This window comes from Procambarus clarkii, chromosome 19 (assembly GCF_040958095.1).
Source record: "Procambarus clarkii isolate CNS0578487 chromosome 19, FALCON_Pclarkii_2.0, whole genome shotgun sequence".
Lineage (NCBI taxonomy): Eukaryota > Metazoa > Arthropoda > Malacostraca > Decapoda > Cambaridae > Procambarus > Procambarus clarkii.
This window is the reverse complement of record NC_091168.1, coordinates 33,001,660-33,022,587: the sequence shown is the minus strand read 5'-3', so window position 1 is coordinate 33,022,587 and position 20,928 is coordinate 33,001,660. Positions and strand designations below refer to the sequence as shown.

At 41.5% G+C, this 20,928-nt stretch overlaps 1 protein-coding gene across 3 annotated transcripts in view; it reads right to left on the bottom strand.

Annotated features, from left to right (window-relative positions):
• Positions 1-2,758: 2,758 nt before the first annotated feature.
• LOC123757456 (cell division cycle 7-related protein kinase) overlaps positions 2,759-20,928 on the bottom strand; it is a 43,939-nt gene continuing 25,769 nt past the window's right edge. For 2 of the 3 annotated variants that reach the window (XM_045741089.2, XM_045741090.2), the window contains exons 9-14: positions 19,858-19,927; positions 16,458-16,607; positions 9,886-10,106; positions 9,183-9,351; positions 8,175-8,324; positions 5,172-6,118 (exon numbers count right to left, since the gene is read on the bottom strand). In XM_045741089.2, the coding sequence (XP_045597045.2) occupies positions 5,415-6,118; positions 8,175-8,324; positions 9,183-9,351; positions 9,886-10,106; positions 16,458-16,607; positions 19,858-19,927 (1,464 nt within the window). In that variant the 3' untranslated portion in view covers positions 5,172-5,414. Of the gene's footprint in view, positions 6,119-8,174; positions 8,325-9,182; positions 9,352-9,885; positions 10,107-16,457; positions 16,608-19,857; positions 19,928-20,928 lie in introns of all 3 variants that reach the window. The other variant, XM_045741088.2, reaches the window with a different exon arrangement.

The following is a 20,928-nucleotide window of genomic DNA, read 5'->3' as shown; positions in this document are numbered from 1 at the left end:
AATAAGACTTCCCATAGGTGCAATGCTATAAATGGCAGGTGCATTCCCAAACCACCAATAATCACCACAAAACCAATAATTTGGGGATTTGTACAAAATTCTCCATTATTATTTACCTTGAATGTGGTTATTCTGCTAGCAAAAGTTGACTGTTTTTGAGGAGTGAAGAGATCTAGTTGCTGGAAGATGGCAATACATCAGTGGCAGAGGATGGCTACTCATTTTCAGTCTCATTGGCTGTTTAATGCGGGAAATGATGGCTTGATAGCAAACACCTGTGGGTCATCATCAGTGTCACAAACTGCTGTAGAAGTTGATTGTTTTGGGTCAGACTTTTTCTTGACGATTGTTGAGGCAACTGATAGTGACTCTTGGGAGACAAGTGTTGGGCTGGAGATGTTTTTAGGAAATATGTTCTCAGTATTTTACACAACTTATTTTCAATAAAAATTTGTTTATAGGGTGAAAGAACTTAAAAACATTTTTGAGGCATTTTGATATTTCGGCATCATCATCTTACTCTCCCAAAAGTGTCTAGGCATCATCTACCAGCTGAAGTGCCTCTGCCAATTTCTTGGCTATGAACAAATTTGCTGAGGGTGTCTTAACCCTTAAACTGCGCAACAGTCAAGACAGCACAACAGTCTTAACGTAACTGCGCAACAGTTACTCAACATGACATGTTGAGTAACTGACACGAAAGTGTGCACCACTTCATATGATGTTTTGGAGTATTGCGCAAGATTTAAAAGTCCCGTGGCTACACGGGGTTCACATCAGCTTCCTCAGGGCTCTTGTAAACAGACGACATTTTACAAAAAAATCGTGGGCAACATTCCCGGGTGGGAAAGCCTTGGTACTGAGCAAGCCTTGGTGGCTCACTAAGTACCGAGGCTGGTGCATGCAGCATGAGCTCACAGCACTGCTGTTCAGCTTGTGACCACAGCATCGCATAAAAATGGCAAAAATATATGTAATTGGTATTATTTAGCAATGCTAGTATTAAAGAAGACCCCTGACTGTGATAAAAATTACCAGGATTCTGATAACAGCAGGATTGTTGTGATAATTTGTGCTGTGCGTAATATTGTGGGAGGAGTAATGTTGAGGGAGGGAGGGCTGGAGCGTTGTCTGCCAAATCTGTGTGGTCGCCCGTTACTGTCTGCATTCACCATACCAGCTTAGTGGTTTGCTATGTTGAACACAAATGTAGATACTTATATATAACGTGTATATATAGTGTAATAACAGCAAAAGGAGTATGTTGGGAGAAGCCATTTGGTGAGGGAGGTGGCATCATCTGCATAACTTATGCTGTGTAAGGGGTGGCCACTATGCTTTTTGGGCACTACACCAGCTTAGTTGAACAGTTATGGTGAACAAAACATGTAGATATTTATAAATAATGTGTGTATATAGTGTAATAACACCACAAACAGTATACGTGAAGGAGGAATGTTAGTGTGTCTGGCCTTGTACCAGCGAGGGAGCATCAGCTGTGTGTGGCCACCTGCGTATATAATGTAATAACCTGTGTATACCTGTGTATATATAGGTATATATATACAGAGGTACCTCGGTTTAAGAGTTTAATCCGTTCCTGGAGACAGCTCGTATTCCGAAGCTAATTTCCGCATAAGAAATAATGGGAAATGAATTAATCCGTTCCCGACTACTCCAAAAACCCCACATCAAACTAAATTTTTATACCTAATTCATCTAAATAAACCTACAAAACTATGTTCAAGTTATTACTTACCTTGCTGTTGAATGCTGTAGGGGTATGGAAGATGGTGAGGAGGAGGGAGGAGGAGAGGTGTTACTGTTTGGAAGGGGAGTCCCCTTCCATTATCACATCAGGCAGTGAGAACTTCACTGGTATGCACACACTGGCACATTTTACCTGCATACCACTAGGACTTGCTTGTTTTACTAAGAATCTGTCTAAAGACACTTTGTTTTTCCCTACATTTTAACACTTGTCTGTAGTAAGACATCATATTGTCATTTAAAAGGTCAATGCAACGGCCTGCTACAGCTTTATCTGGGCGAGTTTTTTCAACAAAACTTTGCAGTTCTTCCCATACTTCACACATTTTCTTAATCAAGAAGGGACATCCTCTACTGCTTCTACTCACAGCTATTTCCTTAGGTTGAACCTTACCAATGGCTTTCTTGAGACCCATGGCGAGATATATAATGACAACTTTTATGCTCAAATGGCCAAAAAAACGACAAAAAACTGTAAATCCTTGTGAAGAATTCAGGTAGGATAGTCACTGGGCGCGAGACACTGGTAAACTGAGGTGCGATCGCCGTGCCACCATGCGCTAGTCGGCCTGTACACGTATCAACAAACTCGTGTTCCGAGGTAACCCTCGCCTTCCGAGGCACATTTTCGGAGTAAATCCTGCTCGTATTCCGAAAAACTCGTATTCAGGGACACTCGTATTCCAAGGTACCACTGTGTATGTAATATATATTATATATAATACTCAAGTTTTGGACTACATGCAGGGAATCCAACAGCTTGGGTGACTACAATACCAACCAGGAGACCGGGCCACAAGGGCACCGATTCTTGGAACCACCTCGGTTAACCTTTGTCGAACACTAATCACATCACCCAGAATGCACCTCAGCTTCATAGGCATACCACTCAGAATATGCCTCAGCTTGGTATGCACAAACTGATTACATGTTTATATCATTTATACTATCCCAGAAAGTATTGTTGATAAATGGTATCAAATGAATATTATCGATTTTATTATTCTTTATTGCTTTACATTCAAATAATTTAAACAAAAATTTGTTGAAATACCCAAGAGCACGTCATATATAAATATACAAAAATATATCTTGAAACAAAATTCTCTAACATGCTCGTATATCAATGAGAAAGGGAGCCTTTTTACAGACAGAAATACTGTGCTTCAGCTGCTCATTTCATTGGACAGGAAATACACGTGTGAGCTTAAATAATAACAAATGTGCAAACTATAAACTAGACATGACAGGGCTGATCACACAAAAGACCTTTAAAATACTGAACAAATTGTAATATGTTAATCCAAACCACTTTTTAAAAAAGGGGGACCTTTTTTAGTCATGCACGGAGCAACAGCTTTTAGCTTAACAAGCCACAATGTAGAACTGACAACAGGAAACACTTTTTCATCTATAAGGCAATAAACCCATGAATTCACCTACCCACCAAAAATAAATGCCAAGACTGTCTTGGCATTTTATATCGGGGGAAAAAAGAGGGACTTCTTCATGCCCATTAAGGCCACTAGAGATGGTGGCCCTCGGGTAGATAAAGCATGTATGAACGCAAATTACCTCAGTAGATCAATCAGTACAGGTAGCTCTATATATATTTGTTGACAAAATTCACAGGGAGAGAGAATACAGTCATTTTTGTACTATTGTTCTGTCTTTAGGCAACAGTCACTTGAGCAATGAAGAGGAAAATAAAGTTATGGTGGCAATATGATCTCGCCATCCACTTGTAGCATTTTATTAAGACTATATTATGTTTGCGATTATTGTCGGCCTCACAGGCCCAATACGAGTGAAACCAGGAAGAATTGGACTATGGTGCCCAATAGGACTACAGTGTGTTAAGCCTTAAAAATTAACACACATCAAGTCAGGCCTCAAATCCTGTGACCAAAAGAGGGACTTCACAAGCCTCATTCAACTACCAATGGGTCAAAGAAGCATGGCATTTTCCTCACCAGAGGAAGGTGGTGCTCACAGTAACCCATCAAATGTCATTTTCTCTGACTAACGAAAATTAACCTCGAAATGTTTGTTGCTGGTTAGGCAAAACAGTTACTTTTTTACACCTCTGGTTAGGCAAAACCACTTTACATTTAATACTTGTTAAATCATATGCAGAAACTGGCTCAAAGACAGTTAGTATCATCCCTATGTTATATTTATAAGGCATGTTAAAATTAAATAAATCCCCCTACACTATATAGAGGAAGACCTTAGGAAAACACATCTAGTATTCATTCAGAAATTTGTACTACAAAGACCTTGCATATAATCAATTCGACAAAGAATTCGAACACCAGAAAAGATCAATTATAATGCAACAAGTAGGCGGGGCAGAGAGCTAGGCCTCCTCCCCCGTAGTCACCGTTAGTCAAGCACATACAAAGACAGCCACAGGGACACACTCCTCCGAACCAACCAACTCGAGGCAGCCATCCTCTACACAAACTAGGTTTTCACTTCAAGGCCTTGACAGAACTTACAAAATCTGTAAAAAAACAATGCTGGTGGATTTCGGCAGTGAAGAAGATTAAAGGATTACTTATGCTTGGAATAATCTCTTTCAATAATGATATATTGTCCTATATTTACATTTAGAGATAAACACCCAATCCACATTTATCAGCGACAACGTACCAGTCCATCCTGGACCATTATCAAGCTCTCTCTCTTTTCCGATGGGTTGATTAGATGACTAATTTCCAGTAACATTGTAATTTCCAAACATTGGATCTTACTGTCTACTTACTAATGTTCACCTAATCAGTGACTAAGGGGGAGCAAGGCCTAGCTAGCTCTAGATGCCATGCCTCCTGTAGTATAGTGCATGCACAAGCTACCAAAATTGACTAGTCTAATACTTCATAACACCCCACTGAGTTAAAATTCCCACACTTATGGACTTATCTATTTTACATAAAAGATTTGAACTACACCAAGTCCATCGCACTCTACTGAGTGCAAGACTGTAGTTCAAATATTTACATAAAATACACAAATACCTAAGTTTTTTCCTTTATTAATATGTCTCTGATTAGACATTATTATTACTTACCTCACTAAGCGTTAAAACAATTGCCAAAAAATTATTAAATTGGAGGCTAACCTATTAAAACAAAAATAACAAAGGTTTCGCAGCACTAAAATAAATATATGACAGCAACGAAGGCTACCTCAGTCAGCATGGGTAAGGAGCTAGTCAAGTCACTATCGGGATGAGCATCAAAGAGTTAAATCAGAATCTGAAATAACGCAAAAACAAAAATTTAACGACAAAATATAAGGTACATGTTGGAAAAAGCATGAATGTGAAGTACAGAAATGCATGTGGATGTGTGAGAGCATTAGAATCCAGTTCTTTCCCGGCGAGTAGACAAGAAGTCTTTTTTTTTTTTTTTTTTGTCAAGAAACTCAAATGACAAAAGATCAACAACATACATAACGATTCAAGAAGAACTACCTACTAACTACCTACATTTTAAATCTATTCTAACACTAAACAATAACTCATACCATAGCTAGTTCACAACGAATACAAACTTATATTTTTAACAAATCGACAAAAATTGTACAAAAAATTTTAATTGTATTTTCCAGGAGATTTTTAAGCCTTGTGATTTTTAACACTAATGGATAGACTGGGGATTTAAAAATGGATGGGATAATGCCTCTTCTGCAGTAATACGAGTCTCAGGATTTGGATCCAAGAGTTTCAAGAGTAAATGATAAACCAGAGGTGGATATACAACAGCTGAAGTACACGCACTAGATGTACTGCCACACTGGAATTCACTATTCACATTTTGGGGCAAAATGTCTCGAGACATCCCATGGGATATTGTTTCCATCAAGTCTTTACGGAAACACGTTGATGCCGCCTCAGTTACCTGAGCATTCATTTTATTAACACTTTGCTGACAATCAATATCTAAAGATGTGGCTTTGTTTATAGAGGATATCAAGCTATCTCTAGAGAAGAGAGGAAAATACAACTGTGGCATCATTTGACTTATCTGTACTTTAGTCCTCTTTTGGGATGACAACAAGCATGCAGAACCTGAAGGAATCGGACCCCTTTTATGGAGGTTTGCCCCATGGACTTGTATTCTTTTCTTGCCGTTATATCCAGAACTCTGCGAGGATCCGCTCGATTTCACAGGAGGAGCCAGGCATACACAGATATCTCGCTGATAGCATCCTGGGCATTGTTCCGTTTTGACATTTGAATTGCCACACGCTCCACGGCTTCTCAGAGTGTTGTTCCGTAAAATTTCACACACTTTCATGAGGTCAAGAGGTTTCCTATCTTCGCTGCATGTAAGTAATTTCCCTGCAAATAATAATAAACTTTAATTATATATATTTACTATGATTAAAGCACATAAAATACAAATGATTAATTGTATTCCTGAATAAAAACTATCGCACATAAAATGTCTCAAGTTCGACATAGAAATATAAACCAGGTTCATGAAGAAATTGGTGATGCCCCAGAGTGAAAATTGAAAATTACCACATTTTCCAATGTATGGGGCGCACATTTTTTGTCCATCATCCTAATATATATTGTATTTGAACACTACTTTATAATGGTCTAGGATGGACCAAATCATCGTCTCTTCATCTTCTGGTGTGTGGTTTAGTCGTCATATCTTCAGCCATGTTATTGTGACTCCTCGTCGGCACATATTGTATTTACATCCACAAAATAATGTTTTCCCAAACAAAACCGTTTGAAATTCATTCTTGATAAATGTATAACGAAACTTTAAAATTATTTTATTCTGCAAAATATCCCTAAAAATAGATGGATCAACCTATGAATGCTGTTGGAAATTTTTTTGAAAATTTGGATTATCAAGCTTCACACGTATTGTTTAAATGCACTTGGCCCCGTGCATGCAAGTCAAAATTTCAAGTCTGCTTTCAAGATATGGATCACTAATCGTCCTGTCATCTTGCCTAATAAGTACTTATGTCATTTCCTTTTTATGGAATTAACCAAGCAGTTAAAATGAAATGAACAGTATTAGTAAAAAATTAAACATGGTAAATTTGACAGTTTTTATTTGTTGATCTATATAGGTTAAATAGGTTGCTCGGGTTCAAACATTTCTGGTTAGGCAAACAAAAATATATTTACGAAGTAACAAATCTAGAGAACTGACTGCATCATCCTCTTATAGCTCCACACATTTTCAAGGATTTATACATAGAATCATTTATTTACGGTACACCTCTTAGTATTATTTCTCGCATTCACAGAGATCAAACAGCATCAGGATTAATCAACTATCAATTAACTTAAAACATTTCCTTGTCAACTGGGAGAAAGTTGGGAATATTCACTGGCCAACTCATTGTATACTAACAGTGCTGCTGTCAGATGGCACAGATGAGGAACCTCTTATTGTTAGTAATAGCAGGTTTATTTCATGTCAAGTACAGTATTGTTCCGAGCTTATTTTCAAGTCTAAAGGAAGTTTCCAATGGTCATTCAGGGACGGGTTGAGAATGTTCTCGCAAATCTTATCCTCCTGTCATGGCCTGGCAGGTGGTGTTTAGAAATATTCCTACTACACCAAGATGGAAAGTTATTCTGGGCCAGGCTGGAGTTCACAATGTCCAATAGGGAGCAGGATATTGCCTTTAGGAACAACAAAGTGGCCTATTGTCAGAAAAGTTTACATTAAATATACCCCCTTGCATACTGAAATTTGAAACTATAGTACTGTAAAATCATTGTATTTTTTGGACTATTTAGTTACTTAAATATGGGTACAAGTTTGTACAGTTTATCTTTATATATACAGTATTTCCAATACACTTATCTCGATGATATCCTGTCCACAAATACACCCACCCAACTGGCTACAACTTTTACGATAATTTCAATGTAACAGCGCCCCCGACCAGTTTTATCCACCTCAAGTCAATACTTTCATTGAAACTGGCATTCTGAAGGAGTGTATTTCACTGAAGCAGGAACCCTGTGTATTATCATCCCCATTTTCACAATCCAAGTACAGTACTCAATTTGTCTACTTTTGCTGCACTCACTTGTACAAACCTACACCAACTTGTACACCTACAGCATTAAGGCTGATGGCTGTAGAACCTGAAAAGTGTACAATTTGAATGTTTTTATTTGCAATAAACAGTATTACATTTATACACTTTCATCTAAATTTTGAGAATATAGATGCATTGAAGTGTGAGAAACGGCCATCATATTTTTTTTTAATTTTTCACTAATAGTTTTGTCCTCCTCAATTCCAATGGTTATAAATTATTTTTGTTATTCAGAGTATCTTAAATTTTGTCTATGTTAAACATGAATTGCTGTTCCTATTATGTCTCAAACATTTTCTTTCAAATCCACCTACCAAGTTTGGCTGCTGCTTTTCGAACTGTACTGGTACCAAGTATGGTTATGATCTCTGCTAAAGTTGACAAATCATCAGCTGCTCGGAAGAATGGGTAACGCCCACTCAACAGGCACAACAAAATGACCCCAACAGACCACATGTCAACAGCTGAAAAAATAAATCATATAATTGAGATTTCTTAACTTCCACTCAAGAAGCAACAGAATGACAACAGGCTGCATCAGTCTATAAAAAATAAATGATATGCAATATGCAGCAAAGTACTTTCTTGAGGTTATCTTGACATGATTTCGGGGCTTTTTAGTGTCCCCGCGGCCCGGTCCTCGACCAGGCCTCCACCCCCAGGAAGCAGCCCGTGACAGCTGACTAACACCCAGGTACTTATTTTACTGCTGGGTAACAGGGGCATAGGGTGAAAGAATCTCTGCCCATTGTTTCACGCCGGCACCTGGGATCGAACCCAGGATCACAAGTCCAGTGTGCTGTCCGCTCGGCCGACCAGCTTACTTTGCCAAGTGATCCAGATTTCACAGGTGACCCTTTCTGGAATCTAGACTTTTTCTGTAAAATCTTACATTTGAAAGAGAGGGTTGGACAAATTTAGTCCACTGTTTATAGGGATTAGATAGGGAAAGGTTCAGGTTTGTGAAGTGCTACAGAATTACATAATATAATGAAGAAAGAATTATGCCTTTGAGTATGAAAAGCACCTATTTAAGCGAGACATGTTAATGTTCTCTATGGCAAGATCGCTAATAGTACAGCTGAACAGGATCAAGACAGACATGGCAGGATGAAATTCTGCACTGGTACAATCGAGATGTTTTAAACATTCCAGTACTCGACTAGCTGTGCTAGAGTTCCAAAAGATTTCCTTCTTTTTTTCCATGCTTTTGCGATTTCATTGTGCATACTCTATATTCTAGTATTAATGGACTTTCACTAAGAACAAAGCAGGGAAAAAAAAAGGATAAAATCCCTCATAGGCACTTGGGATGGTCTTGCCTGTTCCTTGGTCAGGATGTCGCAGAAGAACCTCGGGGGCTCTAAAGCCTGGAGTGCCAGCTCTTGGTGCCATTTGATTAGGCCTACCAGCACATACTCCACAAACTTTAGCACTTCCATAACAGTGGCACGAGACTGGTCGCAAAACACTTCCAGTTGGGGTCTGAACCTATAAAACAATTTGATTAATGTAGCAGTTCATTCTCTGGTAACACACATTACTAATTTATTTATAACATTTCTTAAGAGTACAAACTACATTTCATTATAATGCATCTTCTATGTGTAAGAGCTAAATGGTATTGCTGGAAATAAGTAAAGTTGACCTACTAGACCCAGTCATTTACCAGGCTGCCTGAAAAGACCTAGAAAGCAAATAACCCTGAGATGCTAAAGGCATCCCTGGAAAACCACCATGCCAATTATTAACAAGAACATCAGTGTTGTTTAAACGTCATTGAGTGGGACAACGACAACACAAACACCTGTGCAGTGAAGAGGGATTCTTACAAGATCAGATTTCATGTGGACTAGGCAGAGATTTGGTCAACGAAGTTTCATTGTAAAAAGGTTCCACTGTATAAAGTTCCATTTCAGCTGAAGTTCATTCTACAATTATTGCCAAAACTCATCACATATACAAAAGTATGTAAATACATATAGATCACAAGGATTTAGTACACAGTGTTGTGCAAATCCTTACCTCTTGAAGAATTTTGGCACTCTTTACAGGTTTAGGCAGCACTCCGTTTTGGTCAGGGGTTCCTGCAATGCCAGACACTCTTGGACTTGGACTACACGTTATCACGCTACGCGACTGCCGCTGCCGCTGGCAGAAGGTTTTACTCGTGAACGAAGAGTCACAGCTTGTGTTTAACTCCCCTTTAATCTTTCCTATTTTTAAAGCCGTTGTTCTGTTGCCCACTGTCAAGTAAAAAATATATTAACTAAACAATATCCTAAATAAATGACAAGTGAGAATTAAACAAAATGGATGTGTTTTATGGGATTTGAAGTGAAACATACAAAAAACCAGCATTGAATGTAAAGAAATGCCGTTTTCCGGGTGAGCCCCGGAGGCTCCCTGGAGCTTATTGGGCTAATGTACTTTATATTAGACCGAGATATTAGCTATGGAGTTCAGACCTACCAGGGACCAGAGCCAGAACCTAGCCCCTTCAGAGAGATTTCAGGGAGCACTGGCCCTGGAAAACCCCGAGGTAGGGAGTTTTCCCTTATCTGCCATCGACCGGGGTTAGGCATCCAGAAAGGTAGGCATAACAAAATCCCACATGGTAAAAAACTAAAACAAAAAATCGAACAGCGATGTAGAAATTCCCTACAATCCCAAGGAAACAAACAAACATCACACTTTACTGCCGCTCAGCTCATCCGCACAGCCCTCCCCTCCCGGAGAGAGGGAGGGGGAGGCCCTGGGCCTCACCGCGCCGGCTGCCTAGCACTCCAGTTCAGAAGCTAAGCTACAACCCACGCGAAAAACTGCTGACCAGTGAGAGGGAGGGTTGCCAGGGAGCCTCCGGGGGCTCACCCAGAAAATGGCGTTTCATTACATTCAATGCTGGTTTTCTATAGGGAGCCCCTATGGCTCTCTGGAGCTACATACCCAAAGAGGAGAAAATAGGGACTTACCCGGGAGGCAGCCGCCACAAATGCCTCAACGCGAAGCCAAGACAACTGGCTGCAACCTGCAACACAAGAACGCCCAGGAGCAGGCACGTTCACCAAATAACGGGCAGCCAGGACCCTGTTCAATCCCCAAAATCCACATGCCCGAATATGAGCCCAAGACATGTTATCAAACACGGCAGCCAAAGCTGCAAACTTCCGAACGTCATGGGTGAGAGGATAGACCGCAGACTGGCTAGACTTAATAACCCTGTGGACAACCTGGGAGACCCCAGCCCTGGAACAGGGAACGACGGGAAACCGGATCAACCCAAAGGGCATTCCCAGCCACCCAAGCCGAGGCGCGCAGGTAACGGCGAAGAGCCGCAACCGGACACAACACATGATGCATCCCCGGCCAAACCAACCAAACATCAATGACCCGAGGACCCCTCCGGAAAGCAGCCGTCTCGTTCTTCACCAAAAAAGATGGAGAAGGCTGCAAACGTACAAACCTAAGGACCAGGACAGCTCAGGCTGTGCATGAGCAGGCCGGAGGTAAAACATAGCACGAGAAAGCTTATGGAACGGAGCGGATGTGACGTCCACCCCGAACGCAAGCTGGAGCGGCTCCACCAGCACTGCATGATAGGAGGCGACAGTATTAGGCTTCAAATGACAGTCCTGAAAAAGCCAAGAAAGAAAGGACAAGACAACCCGATCCGAAAGAGAAGACAACTTACGAAGAGCAAGAAAATGGTGAAAAGATCGCCAGGAAACTTCATACAGTACTGTCGCCGAGACGTAGCTCTCAGGTGGGACACCATCAACGAAGTCACCTGATCAACATAGAAATGGTGATAAACCCATGTCAAAAAGACCAGACACAAAGAGCAGAGGAGAAGGTCGAACCAGCCCCGTACCGGACCGGTCCAACCTGCTGAAAAAGGCAGAGTCGCAGGAAACGCCCCGGGTTTGGACACCGAGCAAACAGTGCCGGAAATCAAGGCTAGGCTGGCCACCAAGGGGCCTCAAGGACTACTCTCCACGGGAAGGTCTCCAACCGAGCCAGAACCCGAAGCAACAGCTGGACCAGGAGAAAGAGGTACAGGTAACCCTACCTCGACCAGTCCTGCTGAAAGGCATCCACTGTGAAGGCCTCGCAGACAGGGAAGGGCATCACAGACTGGGAGATGCCCGAGACCACGCCAATGCGAAGAGGTCCACGTCCGGGAGTCTGGCAGATCCAACGAAACGAGTCGTCGTCGACGGTCCATTCCGTGGACAGGAAAATAAAGCAAGACAAGCCATCTACCAGGACGTTGGACACTCCCCGGATACGAACCGCACGGAGAGCCAAACCCCGAGAATCCAGCAGACGAACCACTCAGAGTGGTTCTGCTCAGAGAGCTCCTCCACGAGAACCAAAGCATGCAAGACTGCAGTAAAGTGTTTAAGCATCAAGACGCCTCCAGCATCTTGCCCAAAATGCTGGAGGCAACAAGGCCCCCACACCCGGAACAAAGCCAAGTGAATCTACATCCTCATGGAGCTTATCGACAAAAAACTCCCCGAGAACCAAAAAATGCATTACTGTTGCCAAATTCATACATGCCCTGTGACCCTCTGCAATAAGGGATAAACAGCCAGCACAAGCAACTTAATATGAAGCTGCCAATTTCCCTCAATCCTGGCGAGAGCAAGAGCAAACAAGCAGTCCTCAAGCAGAGAATAGGAAATGCTGCCCAAAAATACCCAAAGAAAAAATGTTCGACACCTCACACCACTCAAGCATGCAGGAATGCAAAAAACATATGCCTAAAAAAAATAGGATTGTCAGCCAACCAGAATAAGTTCGATACCTCAACATGGCCCAAATTCAACATGAAGTATCGGAAAAGATCCTCACGAGTGACTGAAGCGGAAAGTTGCTACAAAGACTAGGCTGCTAGAGATGCAGCCTTGACACCCACAAGCACCAAGGGCTAGGCCTCTGTATTCTGCCATAGATTAACAGAGCCTGATGGGAAGGGAAGGTTGCATTCTGCAACAGAACATGATAGGATTGCATTCTGGGTGGGGCTCAGACCCCTGGCAACTAAGATGACTCCCAGATCCAACTAAGTAGGCCATGCACAAAAAAAAGTGCTGTACCATATAAAGTATGATAGAATAACACAAAATACACAAAACTGTAATAAAACAATTTATACCTTATTAACCCTTAAAGTGCGCATCACTTCATATGAAGTGTAAATCGTTTTACCAGTCAACTGCGCTTCACTTCATATGAAGTGTATGGGTACCGCGCACGATTTGAATGGCCCGCGGTGTAGCTGGGGGTCCCATACGCTGCCCAGGGGCTCTAGTAAACAGCGGCCATTTTGAAAAAAAATCCAGCTCACGCTCCGATGGCATGGGAGGCCTCAGTTTAGCGAGAGTCACCATATGGCGAGCGCACGGTCAAACGCCTCACGAGCATGCATCACTCAGTCCCTCACCCCAGAGCAAATAGCCCACGAATTATTCTCTGAAGGTGAAGAAAGTGTGTTTGACGATTCAGACAACGATGAGGATTATACACAGTTGTCGGGAGATAGTAGCAGCAGCAGTGAAAGTGAGAATGACCGCCATGCCATGGCGAGGCCTATACGCTCTCCCATGCCTCCTCGCCCATTTTCTACCCCAATTCTACCACGACCTCACAGTTCCTGTGGATATTTTCTGTTTGAGGGTGACGAGTCAGAGGGAGGTGACTCCTTTTCTGGGTTTAGTGACTCAGATCAAAGTTTTATTGAGCCTGTGGCTGGTACCAGTGGTGTAACTGGGCGAGAAATTGTCGCGTCAGCAGCATCTCGCCCAGCCAAGCGCCACCACATGGCACCACATGAGGGACCAAGACCCTCGTGTTCACGTGCACCCACCTCACGTGCACGTAGCCGCCGTGCTTCTCGCAGACGGTATTCAGCTCCTGGTCGCCGGTATGCATCGCTTCCTCGCCGTCTTTCCTCTGCATCTCGCAGGACGCCTGGTGTACTTGAGTGGAGTGATGGTGACGATTTTATTCCTAATATTCCTCACTTTGACGATAAAGATGTAGGGATTACAAACCTTTTCCCTAATCAAGGTGAGGACATGGCTGAGATGGAATATTTTACAGCATTCTATGATGAACCACTCATGGAATACATTGTACACCAAACGAACCTGCATGCTGCTTACCTGATTGAGAGGGAAATCACAGAATTTTCACGACTGCAGCGTTGGAAAAATACCACAGTGGCGGAAATGTATGTGTTTTTGGCACTCTGTTTGTTGATGAAGCACTGTCACAAACATGCAATAAATGACTATTGGAGCAAGGACAAGACAATACCAACACCTTTATTCGGGAAATATATGTCACGAGACAGGTTTCAGATACTCCTCAGGTGTCTACATTTTGGAAGTGTTCAGGACCGAACACCTGATGATAGACTGTGGCGAGTGAGGCACTACATGAACGATGTTATTGGAAAATTCAGAGATTTTTACGTACCAGCACAGAAGCTGGTGGTTGATGAATCTCTCATACTTTTCAAGGGACGTGTTCCATTCAAACAGTACATTCCCTCAAAACGAAACCGATTTGGCCTGAAATTTTTTGTTCTTTGTGATTGTGAGACAGGATACGTGTTACACATGATTCTGTACTCGGCTAGTGATGTAGACATTCCCGGTAACGACGAACATGGATTCTCGGGGAGTGTAGTGAAGACCATCATGGCTCCGTGGATGAACAAGGGACACATTTTATACACAGATAATTACTATACAAGTCCCTTGCTAGCTCGGTTCTTGCTAGAAAATAGAACCGGATTGGTTGGTACAGTAAAGCCACAACGAAGGGAAATGCCTGTGTTTGACAACGACATTGCAGTTGGTGAGTGTCAGAGAAGGAAAAGTGATAACATTCTGTCAGTTCGGTGGAAAGACAAAAGAGAGGTGAACTTGTTGACAACAATTCATGATGGAACAATGGTGAACAGTGGGAAAGTGAGCCATAAAACAAACGCACCACTATATAAGCCAGACTGTGTTTTAGACTATAATATCAACATGCGGTTGATTGATAACTCAGACATGATGATTGGCACTGCAGAGTGTGTGCGGAAGACATGTAGGTGGACGAAAAAAGTGTTCTTCCATCTTGTGGACATGAGCATGCTGAACTGTTTCAACATGTACCTTGTGAGAACTGGACGTAAGCCCACTTTCCGTGACTTTGTATTTGATGCTGCAATACAGTTATTAGGAAAGTTTGCAAAAGATGTCCCAGGTATTCAGCGGCCCATCATAAACCCACTGTTGCAGCATGCTGGTACTCCACGCCTCGCTCACACTGAAGGCTTCCTAGCACACAAACTTAAGTATTTGCCACCTGGTGTGAAGCGTGCAATAGCCCAACGTGATTGCTTGGTGTGTAAAACAACGACACGTAGAGACAAGAAACGGAAGCTTGTGCAAACATGGTGTGAAACGTGTGGTATCCCATTATGTGCTGTCGACTGCTTCAATGACTACCACAGTCTAGAAATCTTCTAAGTGTGCTTCAAAGTGTGTATAGCGTGTGCGAGTGTGTAAATATGTAAACATATAAGCAGAACATATAATATAATAGACTGTAATGACATATTATATTGCCGTAATTGAAAACATTTGTGTGCGCCTGTGTATACTCAAATATGCAACAATTATTGATACAAAATATGTTCAAACAGTATTTGAAACACAATTAGTGAAAAAAAATTAGATAAAATGCGCTTAGACATTGTAAATAAATAGCGCGAAAATATATTTGTGGCAACTCTGGCTGTTTGAGGACCGCGCGCAACATCTCCCGGGCGTGTACTGCATGAGCGACCATGCAGATTGTGACGTCATCGCAGAGCTTCTCGGCTCTATTGCAACAAAAGTAAGTACAATAGAATTTTTTTTTATTTTTCCCGTGATCAGTGAACAGAACTTAACAGATTAGCAAAAAAAAAAAATTTCTTTTTTTTTCAAAATGACATGCGCCTGTGTGGATAGCAGGATATTAGACCCTGAGCATGTTAAGGGTTAATATACTATATTTATATATAAGAAGGCACAACTGGTTACGTTACTACAGGTTTTGGTAATTAAGAACAGTATTACATTCATGACTAACCCGTAGTCCTCTCAGCAAATTCTCATTTTTGTTGTTTACAAAATCAACAAATCTGCTAAAATTGTGAACTACAGTATTAGTAAAAACTAAAGCAACATAATATTGACATTAACACCTCGCAAGCCGAGGTGGGTTACTTTGGTTCATATGATCCTGGTTAGACAAAAATATTTGCATTTTTTATGAAGGGTAAATTGAGATTATGGCCTCACAAAGTCACTGTCATGGCAATTTACTCAACACACACATGAAAAGAAAGGAAAGTGACTATTTTAGGTCCATCCTGGACCCTAATCACAATTTGATAGGGGTCCAGAACAGACCAAAACGTTGTCACTTTCCTGTTGTTTGTGTGGATTAGGCATCCAATTTTCAGTCATATTATTGTAACCTATTACCTCTTAACATTTCTTCATGTTAAGTCCTAAAAAAAAAGCCTGAGTTTCTGCAAGACTTACCCTGCATCAGGGTGACATCCTGAAGGTGTTTGGCAAGACCCTCCAGTGGGACATTCGGAAGGCTCGTCGACGGTGCTTTCCTGGGCGATCTCCTCAAATTCCACGTGGCTTCGTTCTTTCCTTCAAGGACGCTGGTATTACTTTCTTGACCTGCACCATTAAATATTTGAATAATTACAGAGGGAATATTCATTAACATTTATTTTACAGCAAAATTCAAGTTCAATAAGCCATATTCTACGTACTCCAATTCTATACAGTAATGTAAAAGGGACCATTTTATTCAACATGGCAATTTCTTTCCCTATCAAGATTTAAAAAACAATTCCCTTTTAGATTCTTACAATTAATTTTCTTTTTTATCTTATTGAAGTTTTGTATCTTTAGTAGACATTGATGCAAAATAATCTCTCTAGGAGAGTTGTTCAAACCAAAACAATTTGGGACCGAGTGCCGACCCGCGGATTCTACATTCTTTTCATCTGCTTGCCGCTAACATCTCCTGCTCACACATTATCTTCCATGTGTCACATGCTCAATTATCCCGGTGGATTACCTTCCCAGTTAACATAGCACAATTTTCCAAATTTTAAATTAAGTTGTGTGTGCAGCACCATAACAAACACCAAGCCTATTAGTACAACACAGTCCTCCAATCTTATTGTACCTGCTTTAGCTTTAGCTTTGATGTCCAAAGGGATTGGAAAGGATGGGGGAGGTAGAGGGATGGGGAGATGAAATTCAGGAAGAGGATGCGGGTGTAGAGAGTGAGGAGGTTTGAAAGTTCGGTGGCCTGTCCACCATGGGTTGACATTTGCGTATGTGTTGTTTGTTTACGTATGTGTTATGTTGGGTTGTCAGTACATTGGCTGGGGGGGCTAGTGTTTGTGACCTTGTTGGTGTCCTAAAGCACTAGAGCCGATGGAGTTGGCTGAAGAAGGTTAATCTTAGCAACATTGGGGTAGTTACACTTCTGATACCACGACAAAGGGTTTTTTGGTTTTATATTTTTTTGTAGGAGTTTTATTTATTTATTTTTTATTTTTTTTTTTATTTTTTTTTTATTTATTTATTTTTTTATTTTTTTTTATTCTTCATTTGGTGTAGATCGGGTCCGGGATGGGCCACTCATCTGGGTCGTCTGGCAGGCCGCTTAGTATTTGAGGTCTTGGGAAGGCCTCATCATGGATGTGTCTGATCACTTTTTGTTGGAGAGTGATTCTTCTGGTTCTGTGTGGTGGTTCGTGGATCTCGTAGTCGCTGGTGGTGTTTTCTGCTACGTAGGAATCTTCGGGGTCTAGGACATACATGTTCTTCATGCGGTACAGCTGTCTTCTGGCCAGGTAGCTGAGCCTGATGTTCATTGGCATAACATTACATATATGAGGCATGTCTTCTCATCTCTGAACCTGTGAGTGTGTGATGAAGCCTATACTCTCCAGGTGGTCTGTTATCCTCTCTTCTGAGTGTCTGTCAATTTACACATTATGCCCATCTGTTTAGGGCTTTAATTGGTACCTTTTTCAATACTGTACTAAATTGAATGTTCTCGCACCATTTGGTACCTACCTTGTTTGCAGTGACCTGTGGTGCCACGGCCAGTGCAATCGATTCACAACGGATTGAACCCCAAGTTCAATGGCAGGGCAAGACGTTTGGGCACATTTCCTTACATATAATGCCTCTTGAAATTGATAACAGTAAGAGCTAGACATTGCAATGTTTTATTTTATCAATGGTCAGTTTGTTTTTAGAGTTATTAATTTTAATGTTAATTTTTACCACTTCAATTGTCATCGTTTTCACGTCGAGTTATGTATGGGAAGAAATGTTTGTTTGCAGAGTAGGTTTCCCAAGTTTTTATGTAGTCTCTCAATCCTCCACCACTCAGAGATGAGTACAGACAGATGCTGGTTGAGGGAGGTGGTGTGTTTTGGGCTGCACAGTGAGGCACCAACCTCACTGTGATGAGGGTTTTATTTCAATTTTGCTCTCATCATAAGCAAGATGATTAATTCCATGTTACATGTGTCCCCATTTCATGTATTTTAAATTAGACAACATCAGCCAACAAACTGAATGGCTTGGGTAGCCGGCGCAAGGGGTCTGGGCAAGGAGCTGCACGGACAGACGGTGCAGCGGTGAGGTGTGATGTTTGCTTGTTTCCCCAAGTTGTAGGGCGAGTTCTGCCTCCCTGTTCGGTTTCGGTCGCATTTTCTTACCAAGTAGGGTTTGTTTTGATATGCCTACCTTTCTGGGTGCCAACCCCAGTCGATGGCAGACATTGAATGCCCCAACCACCTAAGGGTTTCTATGGGCCATTGAGCTTTTTGCCTCTCTGAGGGGGGCCAGGTTCTGGCTCGTGGTCCCCAGTAGGCTGAACTCCAATTGACTGATGCCCCCAGGCTAATATAACACATCAGCCTGATAGCTCCAGGGAGCCATAGGGGCTCCCCCTCAGAAAAAGGTATCTTTACAGTTCACCTAGCAGTAAATATGCATCTACGAGGTAAACAACCTTTACAAATTGCATCCTTGGGAAGGGCAATTTTTGGTCTGGGGAGAGAGACCAAATGGGCCTTTGTCTACCTAGGAGTAAAAAGGTAATTGGGAGTTAGGCAACTAATGTGGGTTGCATCCTGAAGAAGGTCAGGAGGAATGAGATAAAGTACAGCAAAGTCTTCTGTCCTTGGTGTGGCTTAGGAAACAACAGAAGGGGAGGGAGCTTTGCTCACAAAGGACACACGACCTTCACCATGTTTAGAAATTTCTGCAAATAATCAGCCTATCCTCCTGTTTTGGTAGTACAGTACTTAAAGTAACAATGAGGACCATATTGACCAGACCACACACTAGAAGGTGAAGGGACGACGACGTTTCCGTCCGTCCTGGACTATTCTCAAGTCGATTGTCTCTCACAATCGACTTGAGAATGGTCCAGGACGGACCAAAACGTCGTCGTCCCTTCACCTTCTAGTGCGTGGTCTGGTCAACATACTTTAGCCACGTTATTGTGACTCATCGCCTGCATGAGGACCATAGTATAATATATACGGAAGTACAATAAAACTAGAACATAGAACTCTGAACTATTGAGTTGGACAAACCGGAAAACTATTTTTTACTTGTGTTGCTTTAACAAACTAACCTATTGTAACCTCCCTAGGCCTAATATAGTACTGTACATGTGTATACAATACTAGGCCTAGGAATATTTAAGTTCATGTTTTAGCTACATTTATTTTAAAAGAATTCCTTACTAGTCAGTATACGACTACTGTATCTAAAAACCAAGAACGTACGAATTCGTGATTATTGACGATCATCACAATAGGTACTATCTAAACAGGAGGATGGGTTGAAATGAAGCAAAACCTTATGAAAATACAATCCACCTTACCTTTATCATCATTATCATCCTCAATCTTGCGAGAAGCTTCTGCGTTCCTGGTGTGTTTACTTGGAGAGTCCTGAGGTAAAAGAAAAAAAAAAGTTAAAAAAATAAGCCTTAAGGTAGGTTTATAAAGTACTCCTTGAGTTAGCTTCTATGTATTTTAAGTGCTTTTTCCTGATATCACTAGTTGCTTGCGATCTAAACATCATAAAGCTAATTTATAAATCAATGAATCTTTACTTCCTCTTTCACACACAGTATTACATCTTCCTCATGCAATACATTCCTGAAAACTTTTGTGCAAAAGTAATTTATGCATATATCTAAACACAATATTAAACCTACCCCATGTTAGGTCCTTTAGAGTGTATATGGCACCAGCATAGAATCTCCTCCAGGCCAAGCACAAGAAAAATTGTGAGAGTCCAGAGATGTGTTACAAGATCTGCACCAGAGACAAGAGATGTGCTACAAGACCAGCATCAGAGACAAGAGATGTGCTACAAGACCAGCATCAGAGACAAGAGATGTGCTACAAGACCAGCATCAGAGACAAGAGATGTGCTACAAGACCAGCATCAGAGACAAGAGATGTGCTACAAGACCAGCATCAGAGACAAGAGATGTGCTACAAGACCAGCATCAGAGACAAGAGATGTGCTACAAGATCTGCACTAGAGACAAGAGATGTGCTACTAGACCAGCATCAGAGACAAGAGATGTGCTACAAGACCAGCATCAGAGACAAGAGATGTGCTACAAGATCTGCACTAGAGACAAGAGATGTGCTACAAGACACAAGTTTGCTCCAAGAGAACAATTCAATGCAACTCAATCTATCATGAAAAAAAAGTGAAAAAAAAAAAACAGACGCAGGTTTTTCTATGGGTTTGTGATACATTCACAACATACTCTAAGATAAACCATGAACTCACAAGAACAGGATGTAACAGAAAATATTGAAGCTGCATCATGAGATCAAACATGCATCCCTAAACATAAGTGTTTAGGGATCTGCATCACTTTAACCACTGCACTGCGCAAAGCGCCTTTAGGCGCTCAGAGAGTTGTGCTTTT